General features: G+C 61.8%; 1 protein-coding gene across 5 annotated transcripts; it reads right to left on the bottom strand.

Moving 5' to 3' along the window:
* Window positions 1-1,461: 1,461 nt before the first annotated feature.
* On the bottom strand, window positions 1,462-24,102 carry LOC309804931 (tubulin polymerization-promoting protein). Of its 5 annotated transcripts, none has more exons than XM_082622632.1 (4): window positions 12,524-15,374; window positions 8,902-9,222; window positions 2,450-2,603; window positions 1,462-2,312 (listed from the first exon to the last, which is right to left on the bottom strand). In XM_082622632.1, the coding sequence occupies exons 1-4, from the start codon at window positions 12,766-12,768 to the stop codon at window positions 2,118-2,120; spliced, it is 915 nt and encodes a 304-aa protein (XP_082478758.1). In that variant the 5' UTR covers window positions 12,769-15,374; the 3' UTR covers window positions 1,462-2,117. The 5 variants fall into 5 exon arrangements, with proteins under 5 accessions (XP_082478758.1, XP_082478762.1, XP_082478761.1 ...); XM_082622636.1 differs by lacking the exon at window positions 12,524-15,374 and adding an exon at window positions 23,659-24,102 and having other exon boundaries at window positions 1,468-2,312; XM_082622635.1 differs by lacking the exon at window positions 12,524-15,374 and adding an exon at window positions 23,659-24,102 and having other exon boundaries at window positions 1,468-2,312; window positions 8,902-9,219.

Here is a 24,102-nt window from a genome sequence, read left to right as displayed (position 1 = left end):
CCCCCGTCGCCACGGCCACCGGAACCCTGCCGGTCGCTAGGCGACAGGCTCTCCTGCCCCAACCGTCCTGAGACACAGCTCCACACTGCTGCTGCACGCGGACACACAGCACACGCCACACACGCAGGCACGCACACACACCACACACACACACACACACCACACACACACATACACCACACACATACACACACACAAAACACACAATCCGCACATGCCACAGACACATGCCACACACGTCGCCACAAATACACACACCACACACACACACACAATCACACACGCCACACAGACACACAGCACATAGCACACACCACTCGCCACAGCTGCACACACTCTCAGGTTTCTGGGCTCATTTCTCACTGCTCAGTGTTTTCCAGGCTATTTCCTGGGCCGGGGCCCTGGGGCCATCTTGTGCCCCTGCCCACCCTGGGAACAGCCGCCTTCTCCCTCCGTGCCCTGTCCTGGTGCCACCTCCTCTGGGACATCCTGATTTCACTATAGGGCAGACCGCTGGTGTCGGGCTCAGGAAATTAGCCGTTTGGGGCATGATGGTGCCTGGGTCCACTTTTTGCCCCATTTTGGTTCCTGCATCTTGTTTTCCAGCCTCCCTGGGGCTCCAGAGTCTGTGTTTGGTGCTGGGATGACCCGTAAGGTCATCGTCACCTCCAGGCCCCCGACACGACCATGGCCAAGATTCACAGGCCGTGGTCGCCATGGAAGCAGGGGGGGGTCCCAGATCTCCTAACCTGTCCGCAGTGCGGACAGAGCCCCTCCCCAACCCCGTCCCCCATCTGTTCCCACCCCATCCACACTGCCCCCACCCCAAGAAAAGTGAAGCAATGTCCGCACTGCAAGGAGATTGAAGACTAAATTATCCTCCAAGAACCAGACAGTGGAAAGAAGACATCTACGGTGGTGAAAATGCGAGCTTCCAGGACACAGAGTCCTACAGGTGTCCCGGAAGAAGGAACAATGACATCACCTATGACATGATGTAACTGGCATTTATCAAGTTCAAGTGCTGAGTCTTCTGTCCTGAGATGGACCAGCCAGCCTGTCACTGAAGGTGAGATAGAGCAAGCCCCCAGGAGGCTTGGAGACTCAAGCGCACCCACTCACCTTTTCCCAGAGGTCTTCTGAAAAGATTTACTCCATCAGACCTGAGAGTCACCCTGACACCCCGGGCACTTCAAGTTCAGAATGCAGGGCTGAGCGGGTGGGTCTTCAGTGAAAGCCGGAGCCCACGGCGCTGGCCGTGCGGACACCCGCCAGCCCGTCAGCAGGCCCGCCATGTGGTGGCGCGAGGTGGCGCCCGGGCCCCCCCGACCCTGACCCAGGGCCCCCTGCACACACACCTGGCAACCGTGGCCTAAGTCCTTCCTCTCCAGGACCTGCGCTGGGACGTCGGGATCAGCTGGGTTGTTCTGACCAAGAGGACCTGGGGGAGGAGAGAGCTGATGGGGTGGAGGGGCCGCGGCCCACGCTCGTCCCGCGTCTCTCCTCGTGAGCCGCGCCCTGCGGCCTGAGCCCCGCCTCCCCGCGCGGCCGAGGGGACACGCGGGGTGACGAGGGCCACGCAGGGCTGCGAGCGCGCGTCATCCGTGGGACGTTCACGCGGGGCCGGGCCCTCTGCCCCGAGACGGGACTGTCCCCACCTTCTTGTCAGGCTCCACCTGTGAGCCCCGCCTCCCACACCTCCGTGCGGCTCGCCAGGCCCCGCGGCGCCCTGTCCGGGGCTCCCTCCGCTTTACTGGGGCTGCTGGTTGGTGCCTTGGCGCTTGTGGGTCAACACTGCCCCGTGAGGGTCTGCCCACCAGCTCCTTTAAAACGCCCCCTTTGCTGCAAACCAGTGGCCGGTGTGGTCTGGACCCGGGAGACACTTTGGAAAGGGCCATCTGCCCACTTCCTGGCGGGCACGAGGCAGGTGTGTTAGGAAAGGTGAGTCGGGGCCAAAGCTGGGGTGGCGGGGGTGCGGGCCCGGGTGGGAGGGAGGCGGGCCTGGAGCCTCCGCGGCCGCCCCGCCCCGCCCCGGGTCCGAGTTCTGCCTGCAAGCACAGGAATGTAACGAAGTGTGAGGCGGTGGGGGACTGGGCGACGGGAGGAGGCCCCGCCGGCTACTTGCCCCCCTGCACCTTCTGGTCGTAGGTGCCCGCATGCTTGTAGCCCGGCACGTAGCCCGACTCGTCCACCAGGTCCACGCGGCCCGCCCTGCCCTTGCCCCTGCCCGACGGGTCGAAGCGCTCCTTGTGGGAGCCCGTGAACTTGGTGGTATCCGTGAGCCGCGACACGGTGGGCGAGGAGATGGCTTTCTGCAAGAGAGCGGGGAACGAGGTCAGGGAAGCCGCCAGGGCGAGTCCAGCCCAGGGGCCCAGACCGTGGACGGGGGCCGCCGGTGCCCGGGAGCCACGCTTCTGCCTCCTTCCCGAGACCCGCGCACCGAACTCACCGTCACCCCCGAGATGATGGGGGCCTTGCCCTCGATGAGCCTGTGCACCTCCCGGACGGCCTCTTCTCCGCTCTTGTCTTTGAATCTCTTCTTGGCCAGCTCCTCCAGTGCTTCCTTGAACTGCTCGAATGAGATGGTCCTGCAGGACTTGCCCCTGCAGGGAGAGGGGGCTCAGGGGGCGCCCACCGGGCCCAGGCACCCCCACGGGGAGGAGGCGCTGAGCAGTCACTGGGCTGGGACCCGCACCCCACCCAGGGCCTCGGTGACATCAGGGGACCCCTCACCCCACCTCTTTCCCACAGCCCAGAGCGAGTCTTCCATTAAAACACAGAACGTGCCCTGCCCCGCCCTGGTCTGCGGCGTTACACCCAATAGTCGGCTGCCGTCGGCAATGGCAGCAAATACAAATCGTCCTGGAGTGAAGTTGACAGGAAGCACGTCCTTCATGAACGACTGGACACCAACACATCCTGGTCTGGTGCTAAAGTGGGCGAGCATGTCGCCTTCATCAGAGGGAAAGGGTGAAAAGCACGTCAGATCCCACGGCACAAGGCAGCTGCAGTCCTGGCTGGGGCCACCGGCCTGCGCGGGGTCGCCAGGGGGTGGGGGGCACGGTCCCCACTCGGGGACAGGATTGGGGGCCGCCTCCCCATGGCCAGGGCCTGACCAGCACTGGGCGCGCTGGGGCACAGCCGGGACCCGGGAGCAGCTCCTCATCCGGAGGCATCCCACGGCCGCCCGGGATCTGGTAGGTCATTCTCGCAATTTCTTTCTCCTCCCTCCCTCCCTTTTTGGCTGCGTTGCTTCGCGCGGGCTTTCTCTAGTTGCGGTGGCGAGCGGGGACTACTCTTGGTTGAGGTGCGTGGGCTTCTCACTGCAGTGGCCTCCCCCATTGTGGAGCACGGGCTCCAGGCGCGCAGGCTCAGTAGTTGTGGCGCACAGGCCCAGCTGCTCCGCGGCATGTGGGATCTTCCCAGACCAGGGCTCGAACCCATGTCCCCCGCATCGGCAGGCGGATTCCCAACCACTGCGCCACCAGGGAAGTCCATTCTCGCAATTTCAAAATGGCTCTAGACTGGCTCTTGGTCTCTATGAGTTTTAACTGAAAAGCACTTATGCCACCTTGGATCTTCCCCAGCGAATCCATCCGGTGAGGTTCTCAATGTTCTACAGTAAGAGGAGTGGGGGGAGGTGCCCCGGGGACCAACAGAAAGGCTGCCTGCAGAAGCCAAGGGCTCGAGACAGCGCAGCTGACGGCACCCAGGGGACCGGCTGGAGAGGGGAGGGCAGAGTGGGAGGGGGCTGCCCCCACGTCAGCACCGGCCGCAAAGCCACAGGCACGGCCGCAGAGCGGCCGCAGGACAGTCAGAAACAGGCCACATGTAAGGGTTTTTGACAAGGTTGCAAAAGCCAGGGAATGGAGGTGGAACTGTCCTTTCAGCGGCTGGAGGCTGCGCACAGAGGAGAGGGCCTGGCCTGTGCCCCACGCCGTCTACAAGTTTAACTCAACTGGACCACAGTCCTGCATTTATCACAGACCCCGAACCATCCAGCTTCTGGATAAGCATCCAAATGAAACTCTTCGTGACCTTGGCTTAGGCAAAGATTTTCTCAGGAATGACCCCCCAAAAACAGTCCATAAAAGAAAAACAATGAATTGGACTTGACCGAAAATTTTAAAACCATGCTCTTCAAGAGATACTGTTAAGAGAAGTAAAAGACAAGCCACAGATGGAGAAAATCTGATAAAGGACTTGTATCTGAAACACACAAAGAACTCTTATACCTCAACAACAAGAAAAAACCCAATGTAAAAAGTTGGGCAGGGTTTCCCTGGTGGCGCAGTGGTTGAGAGTCCGCCTGCCGATGCAGGGGACACGGGTTCGTGCCCCGGTCCGGGAAGATCCCACATGCTGCGGAGCGGCTGGGCCCGTGAGCCATGGTCGCTGGGCCTGCGCGTCCGGAGCCTGTGCTCCGCAACGGGAGAGGCCACAACAGTGAGAGGCCCGTGTACCGCAAGAAAGAGAAAAAAAAAAAGTTGGGCAAATATTTGAACCGGACACTTTGTCAAAGACCTACAAGTGCAAACCAGCCCGTGAAGGACGCTCCACGTCACTGGGCACCAGGGAAATCAGGTTAAACCGGGATGCGGCCCTGCCACACACCCACTGGGACAGCGGAAGTAAGTAAACCAGATAAAAGGACACCACGGTGTGGAAGGGTGCAGGCGGCAGCAACCCCCAGAAGGTGGGCCGGCAGCCCATGCACAGCCCCTGACCCCTCCTGGGTCTCACTCGCACGTAAACCTGTGTGTATCACTCTCCTATTCGTGGTTCTGTTCAGTCACCAGAACTCCAACAGCCCAGCGGTAAGCGATAAACATGCCTCAGGACGTCCCCTGCGCATGCCGGGACTCACAGGCACTTGACACGTGAGTCTGAGGACACGGGACGTGCTGACCGGCCACCCCGGGGTCGGGGAGACAGTGGAGGGAGGACACAGCCGCAGGGGCCACGGGGAGGACGACCAAGTCGTGCCGCCAGCGAGGCCATGTGGGCGGGTGGGGAGCGGAGCCCGAGAGGCCTGGACGGCTGTCGGGAGGGGCACCTGGACCGCAGGCCTCATCAGAGCCCCCGTGTCCGGCGGTGGGTTCCACCCCTCAAAGCCTGGCTGCGACACCACAGCGGCTCTGAGGTCCGTGGGCCGGGCTGGGGGGATCCCTTGGCCCAGCTGTCCCGGGCAGCGTGGTCCTGGCCTTGTTGGGGCGGGGAACCTGCCATCCCTGCTGGTCGCTGACCCACGACGGTCGTGGGGCCCCACTTGTTTGTCCTGGGTTGTCCAAGGCGCTCCTGTCTCTATTCACGGACGCCAGGCCTGCCTGCCAGCCTGGTGACCGGCCGCTGGGGCACCAGGCACCACCAGTGTGAGTCACTCGGGCTGGGGGCGGGGCATGGCCGACGGGGCCTCCGTCAGAGGCCGCATTCAGATCGAGTGGACGTGCGGGCCCAGGGCGCTGACCTGCCTGCTCCACCTGGCGGGGCCGGGTGTCCCCACATGTCCCCACCGTGACCGCCAGACAGGGTCTCAGAGCCTGGTCTGGGCTGGCAGGGAGCTTTCCCCAGGGGGCCCCGCGGCCCCCGCTGGGAACAGTCCCTGGGGAGTTCTCGAATGACACTGCCAGCCTCTTCCCTGGAGACACGTGATCACTTTACACGGCTCCGCACACACAGGGAGCCTGTTCTCCCGAGTGCACAGAACCGGAGAGGGTCCCCCCACCAAACCCCCTCCTCCCGGCTCAGCACTGGGGCCAACCAGTGCCCTGCTCAGAAGGCCGTTGTTCTGCTGGAAAGCTGGTCCAGCAGTAATGGGGTCACTGGTCACACACGAGGCCCCATGGGTTGTGCTTCCCAGGCCCTGTGTCCCCAGACCTCCAGGCCAAACGCAGGGCAGGCAGAGGGCTGAGCCCGGCCACTCCCGAAGGTCACCAGGGACACTCGGTGGCCAGGGATCTGGGCGGGGGGGGGGCAGCACAGCCCTCCGAGGACAGAGGTCTGTGTCTCCAGGGCCAGCGTCATGAAGGCCGCTGGACTTTGGCTAACATGTCCTAGGACGGAGCAAGGGGCCCCCTCTGGACCACAGATAACATGCCACTTGGGGGCTGGAGAAAGCCGACTCCCAGGCTCCCCTGAGCAGCAGAAGCTGGGACCTGGGTGACCCGTCCAGAGAGCAGGAAGTGGGGTCTGGAGGGGGAGGCTAAGGCACCAACGAGGGCCAGAGGAGGGAGCCCCCGGGATATTCCCATCAGACCCTGGGCCAGCGGGGCTGTGCGGGTGGCCACGGGAGCGCTGTCTGGAGGACCTGGATGCAGGGTGAGGATGCAGTGTGATGTGGCAGCTGCCCACACGTCTGGTACCAGGCCTTGGGAGCGGGCAGATGCCAGCCCCCTGCTCCTGGGCCCCAGGGACCACGCTGCTGGCAACCTGGAAGGAGGCTGCTCACACCCAGGTCTGGCGGCCTCCAGGCCGGCCGCCTGAAGGGCACCTGTGACCCCGACAGTCAGCTGCCCCCCAAGCAGGGAAGAGCATCCTAAGTTCCTCCCGACCTCGCGAGGGCCTAACGCAGGCTGGAGGCTCAGGGACGGGTTCTGGGGACAGATGCACCTGAGGTCGTTGAAACCACTTCTGGATGTTTGGGGAAGGTCATCAAAAGGCCTGTGTGCACTGGCGTCCAACACCAATATCAGCGGTTTGAGGAGCCAGCATGGACGGACTTGCCCGATTCCTGCCCCCCCAAGCCTTGGCCCTCTGTAGACACGCCAGGCAGGCCCCAAGGAGGCCAGGGCAGAAGCTGCTGGATGCCCTGCACAGCCTCGGGCGGCCAGGAGAGGCCCCCGCGGAGGACACTGTGAGACCCCCAACGCCACAGCTGGAAGCACGTGCTGGGGTCAGGGCCCCGAATGCCACAGCCTCACCCACCAGCCTGCAGGGAGGGGCAGGGCAGGGCAGGGCAGGCCCGGGCGCCAGGCACCGAGCAGGCGCTGGGCCCCGCTGGCGTGTCTGGGACTGCACAGCGCACCCGGCTCTGCCCTGCCCACCGCTCCCGCAGGCATCCCGCGTGGCCTGGGTCTCTGCACCGATGCGCCAAGCTCTGCGCTTCAGACGGTTCCCTCCGCAGCCCGTGCAGCAAGAATGGGCCGCGTCCCCCGCCCCGGCGTGCGTCCTCCTAACCTGCAGCCCAGACAGGGCTCCAGAGTCACGGGCAATGCCACCGTTGGCCAGAAAGCCGGCGAGTGGGGGCCAGGAAGGGCCAGCAGAGCCGCCATCCGCCTCCCCGGCCTTCCCACCTGGGCACACACGCAGGGGACCCTGCGGCCCACGGGCCCCCGGCGGGACTGTTGGGGTGACACTCGTGCTTATGGGAACGGGGTCCTGAGTTAATTCCTTCCGCCCTGGGGCTGGGGGGTGGGGGGGGCGGGCACGGGGCCGGGGGAAGCCCTGGTCCCGGAGACGGCAGTCTTCAGTCGAGGCCTGGGGAAGAGCTGCAAGAACCGTGTTTAAAACTTAACACATAGCAACATCCAAACAAACAAGCGCTGCCATGACGACCGGCCTAAACAGAGGCTGCAGATACCGGGCTGGCGGCAGGGCTGCAGAGTCATGGCAACCGCCCCAAACAGAAACAGCCATCGGCAGTCAGCGACCCGTGTGGTTCCGCGCCCACGGCTCCCGCGAGCTGCGGCGCTTCTGCCACGGCTGCCACCTGGAGCGGCCGCGGTCCCACGACCCGCACGCCGGGACGCGCGCGTCCCCACCGCGCCCCACACTCCTCAGACCTGGTCCCCCAGGTGTGGCTCCCAGCCTGTCCTGCAGGACCCCACGACCCGACTCAGGGCACCCCCCCCCCCAGGACCCCCCAGGGAGCACTGTCTCCCTCTCCGTTCCCAAGGGCAAGGTCCCCCGCTGCACAGCTGGGAGGTCTGGGGGACCCTCCCCCAGAACAGGCTCTCCCAAGTGGGACACAGGTCACAGGGACCCCACAGGGAGTTCAGGTCCAGGAGGGCAGAGGGGGAGTAGCCACAGACTGGTCTTGACCGTGTCTTGACCACGACCCCTCGCCGGACCGGGGCTGCAGCCGCCCACTTCCCGCGACGAGCCGAGGCAGAGACCCTGGGGCCCAGAGCAGCCAGGCTCTGAGGTGGGGCCCCCGCAGTGCCTGGGCGCCAGGGGCCAAGCCTCCTCCCTGAGTGTCTGAGCAGTGTCCTGCCCTCCAGAGCGGGACGGGGACCAGATGGGGCTCCCTTTCCCAGGGGGCACAAGGGCCCGTGTGCCTCCACTGCCCGTGCCTCCTGCACACGCGGTCTCCAAGGCCTGTCCAGGGCATCTGTCCTCCGGGTGAGCCGTGACCAGCAGAGTGGAGACCTGAGTTCTACACGTGTGGGCATGCACGTGCGCGTGTGTGCGTGTCTGTGTGATGCCTCGGAGATGCTGTTGCTGTCCTCAAGGTGTGGTCCCGGGGTGTGAAGGGCGGGAGAAGGGGGAGGGGGCCTATCGACGCCCGGACCACATGCCCGAGCCCGTGTGCACACGCGTGCAGACACACACACGGACAAGCACACGGCGCCCACCATTCGTCATCCCCGCTCTTCTTCACACGCGAACGTCCCCCAGAGCTGAGGGGAGCGGCGCCACAGACGCCCACCTCCCGGATTCGTGCCCCCGGCCCCCAGCAGCCCCCCACGGGCCGGGCTCTGCCACTTGAGACCCCTCAGGCTGCGGCAGGCGGCTGCGGCACGTCCCTGACCTGGGCTCCCGGCCCCACTGGGGCCTGTTCTGGTTCAAACTCCCGGGCATCTTCTTCCGGGCAGGGAGAGTGTCCTGAGGCGTCGCCCTCCTGGCCGCCCGAGAGAACGCAGAACCCCGCTCCCACCCCCCTGGTCCCAGGCGCACACGTACTTGATCTTGCTGAAGACGATGTCCACATCGGTGACGGTCACGTTCCTGCCGTCGATCACCTGGCAGTCCCTGCACAGCTTGGACCAGTTCTTGCCATGCATCTCCTTCCCGGTGGCCCTGGTGTCCCCGTGCACCGCAAACCTCCGGAAGGCCTCCTCCAGGGCGCTGAGCTCCGGGCCCGCGGCGGCCGCGCCCTCGCTGGCGCCCTCCGACTCCAGTGACAGCCTCTTGGCTGTCCTGTCCTTTGCGGGGTCCCCTGGGGACTTGGGGGGCGTCTTGTTGGCGGGCTTGGGGGGCTTGGGCCTGCTGTCAGCCATGCTACTGGGAGGAAGCAACAAGAGGTCACCTGCTTTTGCGGGCAGATGCCCAAGGCCCCCGCTGCCCGCGGACAGGGGCTGTGGCCCGCCAGCAACTGTGCGACCCCGGGACAAAGTGTCCATCTGCTGCAGAACACGGCGAGGCCCCTCCAGCCCTGGCGCCCTGGCCGCCAAGTCCCCGACAGTCAAAGCCTCCAGCACGGTGGGGCACGAGCCAGCCTCCTGGGGGACTCAGGACCTTCCTGCTCTGGGGGCTCCCTGAGTGACACCTTCCCGGGCATCAGTGGGGTGACACCATCCTCGGGGAAGGGATCCAGAACCGGTCACGCTGCTGCGCCCACCTCAGGGCCCAGTCTGCTGACTAGGGTCCAGCGGGCCGAACAGACCGCTAGTAGAAGAGGGAAGCCCCAGGCGAGAGCAGGGGTCTGTGGAGACTCCGAGGGCCGAGCGGGGCTGCGGCCTGCGCCCAGGGTAGGGGGGGCTCACGTTGGGGGGTGGCTGATGGCGTCAGGAGCCCAGTGAATGCCCAAAGCTGGGCCCGGGTCCCCATGGGGCTGAGAAGACACCTCCACCTCCAGCAGCTCTGGGGAGCCGGGAGCTCAGCACCAATGCCCACCCCCAGAGTCACGGCTAGTGGTCAGCGGGGGGCAGTAGGCAACCTGGCATTGTGGGGGTCCCGAGCAGGGCCCTGCTGAACTCAGGACCTACAAGTTCCCCAAACAGAAAAGGCAGTGCAGCTCAAGAAGGCACAGTGGCTGGTGAGGATGGTCCAGGACACCAGGGGCTCAGGGCAGGGTGGACATGACTGGGGATGTGGTGATGAGCCCCAGGACCCAGCTCTCCGTCCTGGGCTCCACGTTTGTAGCTTAATAAAGTAACTTGAAAATTACTTTAACAAAACTAACAGGAGTGAGACCCTACATGCAGATGGGAAGCTCTCCAAGGTGACTTCCTGCTGTGGGGAGAAGCAGGACGGTGCGGGGAGCAGAAACGACACAGCTGGTGTTGGAGCCATCGAGGACAAACGGCATCCACGTGTGGGCTGCGCCCCGTGGCCAGGCGTCGCTGTGGCCGGCCGTGGACGTGGCAAACAGGAGGCCCGGCTCCCTCCACGTGAGGCTTGTCAGCCGCTGGTCCACGGGGTGGGGCCCGGGCCAGGGGTAGGAGGAACGGGGGTGGGCAGGTGAGGTGGAGAGAACACTGTGTGAGTGTCCCCTGGCCAGGCCCTGCTGAGGCACGGCTGACCCCGCGGGCTCCGGAGCTGGGAGCTGATGAGGGTTCACGGTGGGTGTGGGGATGGACGGCATGACCGGATTTGCATTTTCAAATGAGGGTGTGGAGAGGGCAAGGCAGCTGCCAGGTGGACTCACAGACCAGAGTGGAAGGAGATGCAGGACGAGCGGACCTGGGGAAGCCGGCCCCAGAGTGTCCACCAGGCTCCAGGGACCACCCACCATGGGGGCCCAGCTGTCTTCAGACACCACGTGACCCCCTGGCCCACCAGCCCCTCACAGGCTGTCCGCGCCCCAAAAAGGTGCCACGAGGCCTGTGTCTCCAGAATGATTCTCCCGGGCAACGCCCTTAAGACGTGACTATCTGAAGCAAAACCTGTAGAAAAGGTGACCCAGGACAGACCCTTATCTGCCACAGTCACAGCTTCTGCGTGACATCAGCACACAGTGCCCCCAGCCAGGAGGGCTGGGAATCCATGTTAGCAATGTGCCTGCAACAGGACCAGGTGTGCCTGTGAGATGGGCCAGGTGTGCATGTGAGCTGAGCCAGGTGTGCCTGTGAGATGGGGCAGGTGTGCCTGTGAGATGGGCCAGGTGTGCCAGTGAGCTGGGCCAGGTGTGCCTGTGAGCTGGGCCAGGTGTGCCTGTGAGCTGAGCCAGGTGTGCCTGTGAGATGGGGCAGGTGTGCCTGTGAGCTGTGCCAGGTGTGCCTGTGAGCTGAGCCAGGTGTGCCTGTGAGCTGTGCCAGGTGTGCCTGTGAGCTGAGCCAGGTGTGCCTGTGAGATGGGGCAGGTGTGCATGTGAGCTGTGCCAGGTGTGCCTGTGAGCTGAGCCAGGTGTGCCTGTGAGATGGAGCAGGTGTGTACGTGAGCTGAGCCAGGTTGACTGTGAGCTGGGCCAGGTGTGCCTGTGAGCTGGGCCAGGTGTGCCTTTGAGATGGGCCAGGTGTGCATGTGAGATGGGCCAGGTGTGCCTGTGAGCTGGGCCAGGTGTGCCGGTGGGCTGGGCCAGGTATGCCTTTGAGATGGGCCAGGTGTGCATGTGAGATGGGCCAGGTGTGTCTGTGAGCTGGGCCAGGTGTGCCTGTGAGATGGGCCAGGTGTGTACGTGAGCTGAGCCAGGTGTGCCTGTGAGCTGGGCCAGGTGTGCCTGTGAGCTGGGCCAGGTGTGCCTTTGAGATGGGCCAGGTGTGCATGTGAGATGGGCCAGGTGTGCCTGTGAGCAGGGCCAGGTGTGCCGGTGGGCTGGGCCAGGTATGCCTTTGAGATGGGCCAGGTGTGCATGTGAGATGGGCCAGGTGTGTCTGTGAGCTGGGCCAGGTGTACCTGTGAGATGGGCCAGGTGTGTCTGTGAGCTGAGCCAGGTGTGCCTGTGAGATGGGCCAGGTGTGTCTGTGAGCTGAGCCAGGTGTGCATGTGAGCTGAGCCAGGTGTGCCTGTGAGCAGGGCCAGGTGTGCATGTGAGCTGGGCCAGGTGTGCCTGTGAGATGGGCCAGGTGTGTCTGTGAGCTGAGCCAGGTGTGCATGTGAGCTGAGCCAGGTGTGCATGTGAGCAGGGCCAGGTGTGCATGTGAGCTGAGCCACGTGTAAATGTGAGCTGGGCCAGGTGTGCATGTGAGCAGGGCCAGGTGTGCATGTGAGCTGAGCCAGGTGTGCATGTGAGCTGAGCCACGTGTAAATGTGAGCTGGGCCAGGTGTGCATGTGAGCAGGGCCAAGGGTGCATGTGAGTTGAGCCAGGTGTGCATGTGAGCTGAGCCAGGTGTGCATGTGAGCTGGGCCAGGTGTACATGTGAGCTGGGCCAGGTGTGCATGTGAGCTGGGCCACGTGTGCATGTGAGCTGGGCCACGTGTGCATGTGAGCTGGGCCACGTGTTGTTTTAAAGGCAACAGCAGCTCCGCCTCCCCTGGCTCCCCCTCCTCGAGCAGAACACAGGTGTGCACTGAGACCACAGGTGGAGTGTGTGTTCCTGCTCCCGCAGGTGTGAACGCACCTCCACCCCCGGGCCCCCCAGACCAACTCTCAGCCTCTCGTTCCCAATGCCCCTCCTCACGCTGCCCATATGTACACCCTACCTGCAGGCACTTCCTGCATCGGACCAGGCCTCAAGCATCTTGCCCCTTGGGATCCAGGTGCCTTCCAGCCCCCGGGGCCCATTCCACCTCCCTGGTCCTCTGGGCCCGAAGCCCCAGGCGGGTGTTGAGTGCACCAGGATGGCCAAGGCTCGCTGGAGGGCGGCCTGGGAAAGCTGCCGGCCCTCGGGTGGGGGGTCTGGGGGGGCGTGCTTCTGGGGGCAGGATGCGGGCCAGGGGATGCGCATGTCTGGGGGCTGGGACCCGCACAGGGGACTCCCCGCCTCCCAGGCCCTGCGGGGGCGCTGCTCAGGCCTCAGGCCCCGTCCCGCCGGCCTCCTTGACGCCAAACCTCCCGGAACTCGGAACCCGGCTCCACCTCACGCCGAGCGAGCTGGGCCGGCGGGAAACTGACCCGGGGGAAACTCGGGTCACGGCGCCCGAACCCCACCACGGGCTCTGCCGGGTCACCGGGCATCGCACCCCAAGTCCGGAACCTCCCCGCAACACATCAGCCCCACTGGCGAGCCCCCTACTTGAAGGGTCGGAGAGCCGGGGGATCCAGAGGCCTCAGCGCTCTGTGGCCGCCGGGATGCCCTGGGGGTGTCGCTGACGACGCGCTAGAGCTCGACTGGGGTTCTTGTCCCCGACCTCGTCCTAGAGGCTGCTCGGGACCGGGAGACCGGCCCGCAGGTGGGAAAGGGCTCCCGGGACAGCGGACGCCAGAAGGAACCTTCTGGAGGCACGAGCCGCGGTGGGAGCCCTGGGCTCTCGAGCTCCTGGTCCTCGGCCCCGTCGGCCCACCCCACGTGCCACCCTCCTGCGTTCTCAGGGCCGGCGTGGTGCCAGCACCCTCCAGATGTCTACAGCAAGCCGGGCCCAGGGGCGGCACCCTCCACCAGGGCCGACAGCCCAAGTCCCTGGGCCGTGGCTGCGCCCGCTGATGTGCCCCCGAGGCCCGGGGTCCAGCTGAGACCCTGCTTCTGCGCAAGAACCGCACGGGCCCTGGAAATGCCAGGTTCCCGAGCATCTGACAAACTAGCCCTCCTTGGACCTCGACGGAGCTCCTGACGCCCACCGGGCTGACAGTCTGCTGAGCGCACCTGACCTCGGCCGTGCAGGGGCCTGGGCACAGAACGCCCCTCGCCGGATGCCGCTGGACGCGCAGAGGCAACCCAGAGGCTCTGTGCCAAGTGCGGGAAGGAGAGGAGGAGAGAGTGCAGGGCAAGCAGGCGCCTCCCAGGGCAGCCCAGCCCCTTTGGACGGCTCAGCCCACCGGGCCCAGTCCCAGGACTGATGGCGCACGGAGGGGGCGAGGGAATAACAGCAGCAGCCCCCAGATAAGTCCCAAGTTGCTCCGGGGCCGCACAGGAGGCCAGGGCGCCTGGTCAGCTGGTCCCGGGGAGAACCTCCTTGACCCCTGCCGGGTGGGCGCGCTGTACCCGTGCAGCCAAGATGAGGTGGGCGGGTGAGGGTTAGGACAGAAAATGCAAAAGACCAAGCGGCCAGAAGCCGGGGGATGGATGCCGTCGCCTCCCCCTGCTCCCCTCTGTCCACCAGGGCTTAGGCCCCCAGGGTCGGGGTCCAGCTTCGCCCTCGGTGCAGCCCCTGGAAGAGGCACAGCCTCCGAGGGAACAGCCCGAGGGGAACAGAGGCGTCGGGGCTGCGCACCGTCTGGGCCGCCGGCCCGCAGCTCTGGCTCTTTCTTTCAGAGTCCACTGGAACACGACACAGCCCTTTGGCAACTGTCCACATTTTAGTCATAATACGGCCACCACAGCTCGGCTGCCCGACACTCGATGTGAATGACCACTCGTCCCAGGCAGCGGGGCCTCCCAGGCGGGCACAAAGCGGCCTCTGAGTGCCTGCCCCGCAGAGCAGACGGTCCCGGAGCCTCAGGCGTGGACGCAGCCCTGCCGGCTCGGCGCTGCCTTCCACGGTCCCTGCAGGGGCCCCGACAGCACGGGGCGAGCGGCCGCACCGTCCGAGCAGGATGCCACTCAGGTCCCGGGTCACATGCTTCAGGCCGTAGGCCCGGAAAGGCCCGTGGGGTTGGGACCTCCTGCACTGAGGCTAGGCCATCCCTCGGGGCAGCCTGGGAACCACAGTCACAGCCACACTGTCCCCTGCGCCCAAGTCAAACGCGGTTTCTCTGGGACGAGAGGGAAGAAGGTGGGTGGCTGAGCGGGCGCCTTCCTGGGGGCCGTGGCCATCTTGCGGGAGCCGCACCCGCGGGCCTGGGGGCTCCTGCTGGTCGGGCTGGCGGGGGAGGGGACGGGGGCGGGGGGGAGGAAGGGGCCAGGACAGGTTTGCCACCCCTGCCCCTCAGAAGAACTGATGCGGACAGCAGGAGCTTCTCTGGGTCACCACGAAGCTGGGGCTTTTTGGGGGACTCACTCCGTTGGGACCCCTTGGCCTCCCAGGAACCATGTCCTGGGCCTCAGTCCCCCGGTCCCAGAGCCGGTCTCTACTGTTTGTCAGCAAGTTTCTTACAAAATCCAAGAACACGGCATCTGCAGCCAACCTGCGGTCGGGCGGACCCTGTGCAGGGCACGTGTAGTGGGTGAATGGTGTTCCCGAGCCAGGTGTGTCCACGTCCTCGCAAGGTGGAGGAGCCTCGTTTGGAAGAAGGGTCTCTGCAGACGTCATCAAGCTAAGGATCTCGAGATGGGTCCACTCTGGACCAGGGTGGCCCTAAGTCCATTGACAGGTGTCCTTACAAGGGACGGAAGAGGAGACACACAGACAGAGAAGCCACGTGAAGACGGAGGCCAAGACGGGAGGGACGTCGCCATAAGCCCAGGGATGCCCGGAGCCCCGGGAGCTGGAAGAGGCAGGAGGGACCCTCCCTGGTGCCTCTGGAGGGAGCACGGCCCTGCGACACCTCAATCTCGGACTGGGGGTCTGGCCTCAGAACTGGGAGAGGACATATTTCTGTAGTTTTCAGTCAAAAGTCTGTGGTCCTTTGTCACAGCGGCCGCAGGACCCGCACACAGCAGGGACACCAGAAGGGGGTCCCTGCCCCGGAGAAAAGCGCCTGCAAAGGCCCAGAGGAGTGAAGCCTGGGCGGCGGCACAGAACCCAGGGGCGATAGCGGGCAGAGGCCCCTCCCCGCAGACGGGGTCCGGCCTCGAGTTGGCGTGCACGTGAGACCCTCAACAGGAAGTCTGTTAGCTCCAGGAACGTGGAGCTGCCCGCGGATGGCCTGGCCTCTCCCCGACGACAGGCGCCCTGCGGTCACCACGTGCCCGCACGGCAGGTCCTGGGGCCAGGCCTCTCAGGCCGCCCGAGACCCCACGGAGCCCACAGCGTGGGGGGCAGGCCGGGGCCCGGGGAAGCCAACCGCAGGGCCAGGAAGAGCAGAGGGGCCTGCGGGGAAGGGCCGCTGCCTGGGTCTGACGGCTGGCAGGTGGGCGGCAGTGTCGCCTGCAGGCCGCAAAGCCTCTCCTGGCCCCAAGCAGCCGAAGAGGAGATCAGCCGGCGCAGGTGTGAAGCGCAAAGCTGGAGGCAGCCCGAGGGTCTCCGCAGTGGTCTGCAGCCCAGCCCTCACTCCCCACCCACCCCGTGCCAGACAGCTGGGAGGCTTCCCACCAACCACGGGGACTGAAAAGCCCCAGGCCCCCCACCCGGGAGGGCAGGGCACCCTGAACAGACCAGCCCTGCCCTGGGGGTGGGCGGACGGGCGCCTGGGAGTCAGGGGCGGTCAGGCCGGCTCCCCTCTACCCCCAGCGTGGATGCGGGGATCTGGAGCGCTGGTGCCCCAAACAGCGGCAGGACACACACAAGCACTCCTGAGGAGGAGACGACCGTTGGAGACGGAAAAACACAATATCCACATATGATGATAAAAAAAATAACCAGGCCCAAGAGGGGGAACAAGTGCCGAGAACTTGCAGAAACAACAGGAAGCAGAAACGACGAGAGGCTCCAGTTACTGGAGCTGGATCAGACATTGAGTTTAAAGTAACTACGTGCACCGTGTGCAGAGAAGAAAAAGAACAAGGTGAGGAATTCCAGCCAAGAATGGGGCCTGTAAGAATGCAGGTAGCAGATCTGAAAAAAGAACACCTTGGAAATTCTAACCGTAAAACAAACACACAATAACTAAAATTCAGAACTCAGTGGATGGGATTCACAGCAGAGCAGGTTAAAGAACTCGTGGATCAGAAATACCCAAAAGAAAACAGCTAGACATGGCGGAAACGTGTGTGTGTGCACACATGTACATACACATGTGCATGTGTATGGTGTACACACATAGGAAAATGGTATGTGGGTACACCATCATATGTGAGGTAAGCTGCCATCCAGGAAGTTAGGAAAAAAACCTCAGCAAATTAAGGACAAAGGTGTTAGAAACAATGAAGATAAAAGTACAAATTAATAAATTAGAAAACAAATCTATAATACAGAGGACCAACGACATCAAAACTTAATGCCTTGAAAACACTGATAAAATTGATAAATACTGGGGACGCTAATCAAGTAAAAAAAAGAGAAGGTCAAAATATCCCATATCAGATGGAAAATGAGGACATCCCTACAAGCTCGACAGATATTAAGGGATTAAAATATAATAAGAGAATATTATAAACAATTTTGGACCAACATGTTTGATAATTTAAATGAAACAGACAAATTCCTAAAAACAAAACAAAAGCCATTTTACCAAACAGTAACAAGAAGAAATATATTCTTATCATTGCTCTTGTATCTATTATTAATTCTTATAATTATTGAGGATTTGAATTCTTATTTAAAACCTTCTCACAAAGAAAACCCCAGGCCTGGATGACTTTACCAGCAGATTCTTCCTTATACTGAAAGAAGAAATACTGTCAGTCTTACACAAATTCTTCCAGAGAAGAGTAAAAGATGAAACACCCCACCCGACTCAGTCTGGCTAAAATAATCCTGGTACCAAAACCTGATAAGGGCGTTACAAGAAAAGAAAAATGGATGCCAATCTCACTTACAAACACAGATACAAAAACCCTAAACAAAATATTAACAAACTGAATCCAGTAATAGATAAAAAGGATCAATACCTTACAATCAAGTTTGGTTTATGCCAGGAGTGCAAGGTTCATTTAACATTAACTTAATATAATTCACCACATAACACAACACAGAACCAAAATCATATTATCATCTTAATAAATGCAGCCAAAGCACTTGATGGATTTCAGCATTTATTCACCGTAAAAATTCTGAGCAAATTAGAAAAGGAAATAAATTCCTTAATTTGATAATGGGTACCTACAAAAAGCTACAAAATCATCACACTTTGAATATTGAAAAATTTTCCTTTCAAACTGGAGTAAGAGAAAGACGCTTGCCTATCACCACTTCTACTCACTGTGTCAGTGTGGTAAGATACGGAAAGGAAATAAATATATAAACGTAGAAAGGAAGAAATAAAACTGGCATTATTTGCAGTTTCTATGACTGTGTACACACAAAATCCAAAGGGATCCCAGGAAAACTATTAGAATCAACGTGAGTTTAGCAAGGTTTCTGGATACATGGTCAACATACAAAAATCTATTTCCATGTAGCAGCAAAACCAGACAATAAAAGGTATTTAGAAATATACCATTTAAAAAAAAGTGAGGAAATATGAATTACCTAGGAATACATTTAACAAAAGATGTGTAAGACCGTCCACACAGAGACTATGAAGCATTATTGAAAGAACAGTGATATTATGAACATGGGTTAAGTCTGAAATACAAAGAGGTCAATTGTCCCTAAATTCATCCACAGTTTTAATTTAATCCAAATAAAAATTCTAACACTTTTTATGTCTGGGTAGTGAGACAAGCTGACTGTAAAATATACACAAAAAGGCAAAAAACCATGAATTAACCAGCGATCTTGAAGGGAGAACAGGTGGAGGGTTTGCCCAGCGGTTTCGAGACTTGATGGAAAGTTCTGGAAATGAAGCCAGTGTGGTGTGTGGTCTTGGTACAAGGACAGAAAATAAACCACTGGGCAGAAGAGAGCCTCCAATCCACCCGCACAGGTGCAGAGACAGTGTGGACAACAAAGGAAAAGCGGGGAAGAAAACTTTTTCAACAAAAGGAGATGGGCTGACTGAACAGACACATGGAGAAAAATGGAAATTAATTCAGGTACAGATTGAAGCAGGAAAGGCAAAATCATTAAGCCTCAGGAAGGGGATGTTTGAGAGTATCTGATGTCCTGGGTGGGAAAGACTCTACACAGGACACAAAAACCACTAACCCTAAAGGAAAAGATTCTTAAATGGCACCAGATTAAAACTCAGAACTTCCATTCATCAGAAGATATCACTAAGGATTGAAAAGACAGCTGTGGGCAGAGAAGGTGTCTCTTACATGCAACACACATTGCCGTCTCCAGAAACTAGAAAGAACCCTGTGGATCAACCAGAAAAAGACAGCTCTAGAGAAACGGGCAAGGGACTCGAGGAGGCCCAGCACATCCAGACACCCAGTCACTGGCGGGGACGCCTGGCTTCGTTACCTTAGCCTGAAACGCAGGCTCTGGCACGCACCCTCCAGAAGGCCACCCGCCAAGAGGCCACTGCGCCCTGCCCACTGCCGGCGGCTGTGGAGCGCGGCCGTCAAGGGGCTTCAACTCCGGGGAGCCGCCGGTACCATCGGCTAAGACGGGGCGCCGAGGGCCCAGCAGAAACATTCGCACGTGTTCTCCGAGGAACACGCAGGGGGGCTCCAGGCAGCCACGCCAGAGAATGGAAATAACCCCAAGGCCCGTGGCCCACACAAGGGATCAGCGGACGGTGAGGGGCTCACGGAACGCAGCAGGCACCGGCTCCACGCGGTACTGCCCGAAACGCGCCAGCATCGCAGAGCACGTGCTGTGAGGCAGGAAGGTTAAACACTAAACCGGAGGGGGGGCGGGAAACAGGCGCAGGGAGTAAAACCACAGCAAAAGCAGAGTCCCTCCCCAGGAACGGGCTGGGGGGCAGCCACAACCCCTGGCAGGAGGAAGAAGGAGCGGCCCGGGACCTCTGGAGGCCTGGGGGCCGAGCAGCCAGCAGGGCCAGGGCCGGGCAGACGAGGCCCAGATGAGCTGCGGGAACCGCCTTCCCAGGAAGGCAGCTTGGTGCTGGGGGCTCCTCCCAGGCTCCGAGGCCCGTGGCCCCCCGCGCCCAGAGGCAGTGGGAGCGTGAGGCCTGAACGAGGCCCCCGGAGGATGCTGGCTTTTGTGACATTCCCGCTGGAGCGAGAGCTTCCCGGGGCTGACCTGGCCGGGCTCACCTGGCACCTGATGTCTGTTGAACAAATGGGTGCAACAGGGTTACAGGATGAGACCTTGGGACTGTGGCCCAAAGAGGGGAGATTGTGCTGGGACAACTGGACATGGGACATGCTGGGGACACAGGGGGACACACGGGGACACTGTTCTGTGGGACACAAGGCGATGGGCAGGAAAGGGCTCCAGGTGTTCTTAACTTTTAGGCTTGAAGAAAGGTAAGGGCCAGTCCTTCCTTTTCACAAATCTAATTAAGAAAAGGAAAAGTGGCCATGAATGTGCTCTCCCGAGGGTAAGCTCACACACACCCCCAGCTAATGGGGGGTCGCAGAAGACACTTGGGTTTGGTACCAAAGTCAGAACACCATCATTTCCTCACACCCTGTGAAAGACTTGTTACATTTCTTCACCAAGGAAGGTCCTACATTTGGACATTTAGACATTAAATTACAATTGAGCTTCACTGCACGTCACTGCACATCCCGTACAGTTAAAGGGGAAATCTGCAAGCGCAAAACAGTCTTGCTTCCCTGTCAGCAAACGAGATTTGGAGACAGCATGCCACGTCCCTGTGGGGAGCGGCCCTTCCCCCATATGCCCTTCTTGGGGGCTGCAGATCACAGAACCCGCACCCTCCCCTGTCACCCCAGCAGGGCCAATCAAAGCCATTTCCAGGAACTGCCATGTGGATGCCACTGAGGACGTTCCCCCTCTGAAGAGACTCTGCTGAGCTGGGACTTGTGGCGGGGATGCTGTGGACTGGGGGTGCCAAGCTTGGGGGTTCCATGGGTTGTGACACCATGGTTACCTCCCCACCCCAAGAGGGGGCTGGTCTCCCGAGGAGGGGCTGAAGAGCGGGGCGCCGGAGACCACGTCTGAGCCCCAGATGCCGCTGGGCACCCCCCAGGCAGCTCCCCACCTTCCTTCCCAGGAAACACCTGCTGCTCAAGCAGCAGGAGTTGGGCGTGTGTCGATTCTCCTGCCTAATCCCAGCATCCGCCTGGTCCAGGGTTTGGGGCTCAGGTGGCCTCTGCACAGTGCCCGGCACCCTCGGTCTGGGGTGGTTTCCAGATGGTGCCAGGCTGGGCCCAGGGCACAGACCTCCCGACCCAGGGAGGCCCTGATACTTCAAGGTGCAGTGGGGGCTGTGCCTCGTGGCCCCAGTGGCCCCGGATGGCGGCTCCTGTACGTGCTCCTCTGGCCTCACAGCAACATCACCAGCTATAAATAGCCCTGGCGCTAAACCAGCAAGCCTCTCCCTGAGGAAGCTTCTAATTCTCAGCCTCTTCTGCAGGGAGCGGCTCCACTGCCCACCAGGGAGGGAAGCCACGAGGACGCAGCCCCAGAGGACAGTTTGGCTGCTCAAAGATTTCTCTTAATCCTCAATCAGTGACGAGTGATTTTAATTTTCTTCACGAAACTCTCCTGTGATTTGCACATTTCCCACAATGAGCATCTATAACCTTGTATACAGTTAAAACAGCTTATTTATTGCAACTTCAACGGGTTCACGAAGATCAGCCAAACAACACCGAGGAGATAAGAATTCGGCCAACACAGCTCCCACTAATCTCCATCACTTCGTCATTCCAAAAAGATGGAGAAGAATTTTTTAATGTAGTACATAAATTAGGGTACCTTTCTGAGTCACAGATCCTTCTGGAAATCACGAAGGCCCCTTCCCCAGGAAAACACACATACCCTTGTGTGGCACGCATTCTGCAGATGCCCCCAGGCAATTCACCAGCACCCCCTTCCCCCATCACTCATCACTGAGCCCTGGGATTCCAACCACGTGGTGGGAACAGGGGCTGGTACCAGAGAAGGGGTCATGGAGTCCAGTTTAAGGCACTCGCAAGGCGCCTGTCCCATGGCCCCCGCCCCTCCCCCCATTTCCTGCCGGCTCCAAGCTCTCCCTCCCCAGGCCCATTGCTCCATCCCCGGATGTGGTCCTAGGGCACTTGGAGTTCAGGTCAGGGTTTACTGATCACCTCCTAGGCGGCAGGGGCTGGCCCAGGCCCTGGGGAGCACCCCCCCAGCGCACCCTCCCTGAGAGATTGGCCACGGGGAGTCCTGGGAGGTGGTGGCGGGGGGGGCCGTGGGAGCTAGGTCTTTTATCGTTTATAAACGTCAGATGAATTAGCCAGTAAACACACAGACGGATGACAGCATAGCCAGCTTAGCCTAAAAGGTGTCCCATCATCAGAGCACAAAGCGCCTATCAAAACAGCAGTCACAGGGAGGGTTTTCTTCCCACCTCATTTCAAGGCTTCATTTACATAACTGAAACCGCAGAATAAAGGGTTTCTCTGGATCCTCCTTCAAGGGCGGGGCACTGGTCCCCAGGGGCGTGTGGAAAAAATACACTGGCAGCCAACCTCTTTATCTTGATTGCCGGGTTATGTGCCCACATGCGATAAGAAAACAGAACACCCCTCCGGGGATGCTTCTGGATTTGCAAAGTGTAGGCCTGACCCTCTCACCTGCACCGATATGGCGACGTTAATGCCGGACCGAGGGACGGCCGAGTTCTCGCCAAAGGATCACGTACATTCTCGGCCCCTGGACACAAACGGCCCTTTCTGTGGCCCTGGGGCTCCTTAAATTCGTGCTGTATGACAGTGGCTTCATTTCAAACCCTCTAAGCCCTAATGTCCCGCAGTCTCGCTGGCAGCCGCCACCCCAGGCCTGGGCATGTGAACGGTGTTTATGTAGCAGGACACGGAGAGGGAAGGGGCTGCGAGGGGAGTCCTCTATCGCGTTACGCACCGACACGAAGAAAGGCCGAGGAGCCTCATTTAGGGCCCAATTATAAACCTGCCCTTTGCATCGCCGGTCGCTCCAGCCCGCGCCCCCGCGTCCCCAAACCCGCGCCCGGACGCAGCCACGGGGGCCCGAGCGCCGCGCGGATAGCCGGCAGCTCCGGGGCGCGGGGCGCACGGACGCACTGGGCCTCGGGGAAGGGGCGCGGGCGGGCGCCGGGAATGGGTGGCGCGCCCCGGCCCGCAGGCGCAGGTGGCCCTGCGCGCCGCGCCCCGGGACGGAGCCCCGCTGCCCCTTACCTCGGAGATGCGGCGACTGCAGCGGCGGCGCCTCCGCGACTCGCGCGCGAGCAACCCGGTACCCGGCCTGCGCTCGCGCCGCAGCTCCCAGCCCGCCGGCTCCGCCCCCGGCCTCAGGCCCGCCCCCAGACCCGCCGGCGCGCCCCCTGGCCCCCAGTTTCCGCGCCCGGTCCGCCCCACGCCCTGCCCTCCCCGCGCTCCTATTGGAGGACCCGTCCCAGGACCCGCCCCCAGCCCCCACTGGCCCCCTCTCGGACCCGCCCCCCAGGCCCGCCCCGCACTCTCTTGGCGGCTCCGCCCCGCCCCCTCCCTCCCGGGCTGCCAGGCGCACTGAGGCCGTCCGAGCGCGGACCCTGCCTTACAAGGCGGGTCGGCGCTGGCCCCAGGGCCACACGGCTCCGCGGGGCGGGGTGTCGCCCGTGCGGTCCCACCTGGCCCTCCGGGACCCCGGACGCGGGTCGACGGATGGGCGCGAGGACGGGCCTCCCGGCTGGGTCGGCTGGACGCTGGCCTCTCTGCGGAGACGCTCGGGCCAACGCTGGGGTCCGGGGTGACCGGGCTCGGGCCTCAAGGAGGGGAGCAGGGTGGGGCGGGGAGTGGGGCCGCCCCGCGAGAGTTTGGGGGACAGTGGGAGGGTGAGGCGAGCGCCTGGCTGGGGTGGGCCAGAGGCGGGGAGGCGGCTCCGTGCCGGGCCCTGGGCGCGGTGCGCAGCTGGGACGCCTTCCCGGGGGCGAGCGGCGGCGCCCCAACCCGGGCTCCGACTCCAGCTGGAGGCGGGCCATCTTCCTGCGTCCGACCGGGGCCTCCGCGGGTTACCTGGGTGAAAGCTGCAGACCTCAGAGCCTCTTCCAGGGTCTCTTCGTCTCTCTTCTCGGGACACCTGCTGCTTCCTCTCCACCAGGCCGGCTCTGCGCCAGGAGGGGTGGGTTCGGAGACAGGGCGCGTCCCCGCCTTCACCAGGAGTTTGCTCAGCCGAAGGTTCTGGGGCCGGGGTGGCAGGGAGGTTCTAGTCCTGAGACTTGGGGTGCAGGGGTCTCCCTCTCTATCCTCCAGGCCCCCCTCCAGTGGAGCAAGCCGCCCCAAACTGTCCAGATGCCCGGGCTCCAGGGGGAAGCGTGGCCTTTAGTTTCACTGCCGTGGTACCTGGCGCTGGCCAAGGAGCCCACCGCAGGCCCTGTCCTCCCCTCTTGGCTGCAAAGCCCCCACCCTGAGCCTTACACATACACACCTCCATGGCCCATCTGGCCACAGACTTCCCTC

Source organism: Mesoplodon mirus, assembly GCF_964341445.2.
Source record: "Mesoplodon mirus genome assembly, chromosome: 5".
Taxonomy (NCBI): Eukaryota; Metazoa; Chordata; class Mammalia; order Artiodactyla; family Ziphiidae; genus Mesoplodon; species Mesoplodon mirus.
This window is presented reverse-complemented; position numbering and strand designations above follow the sequence as displayed.

What these genes read in the sequence shown, in the direction of transcription:
- LOC309804931 (XM_082622632.1), bottom strand. Translation starts at nt 12,768, where the DNA reads ATGCGCATCCCCTGGCCCGCATCCTGCCCCCAGAAGCACGCCCCCCCA. An exon ending in GATGCAGGAAGTGCCTGCAG is followed by an intron (nt 9,223 to 12,523) that starts GTAGGGTGTACA and finishes GCTTCCTCCCAG; the next exon opens with TAGCATGGCTGACAGCAGGC. An exon ending in ATCGTCTTCAGCAAGATCAA is followed by an intron (nt 2,604 to 8,901) that starts GTACGTGTGCGC and finishes CTCTCCCTGCAG; the next exon opens with GGGCAAGTCCTGCAGGACCA.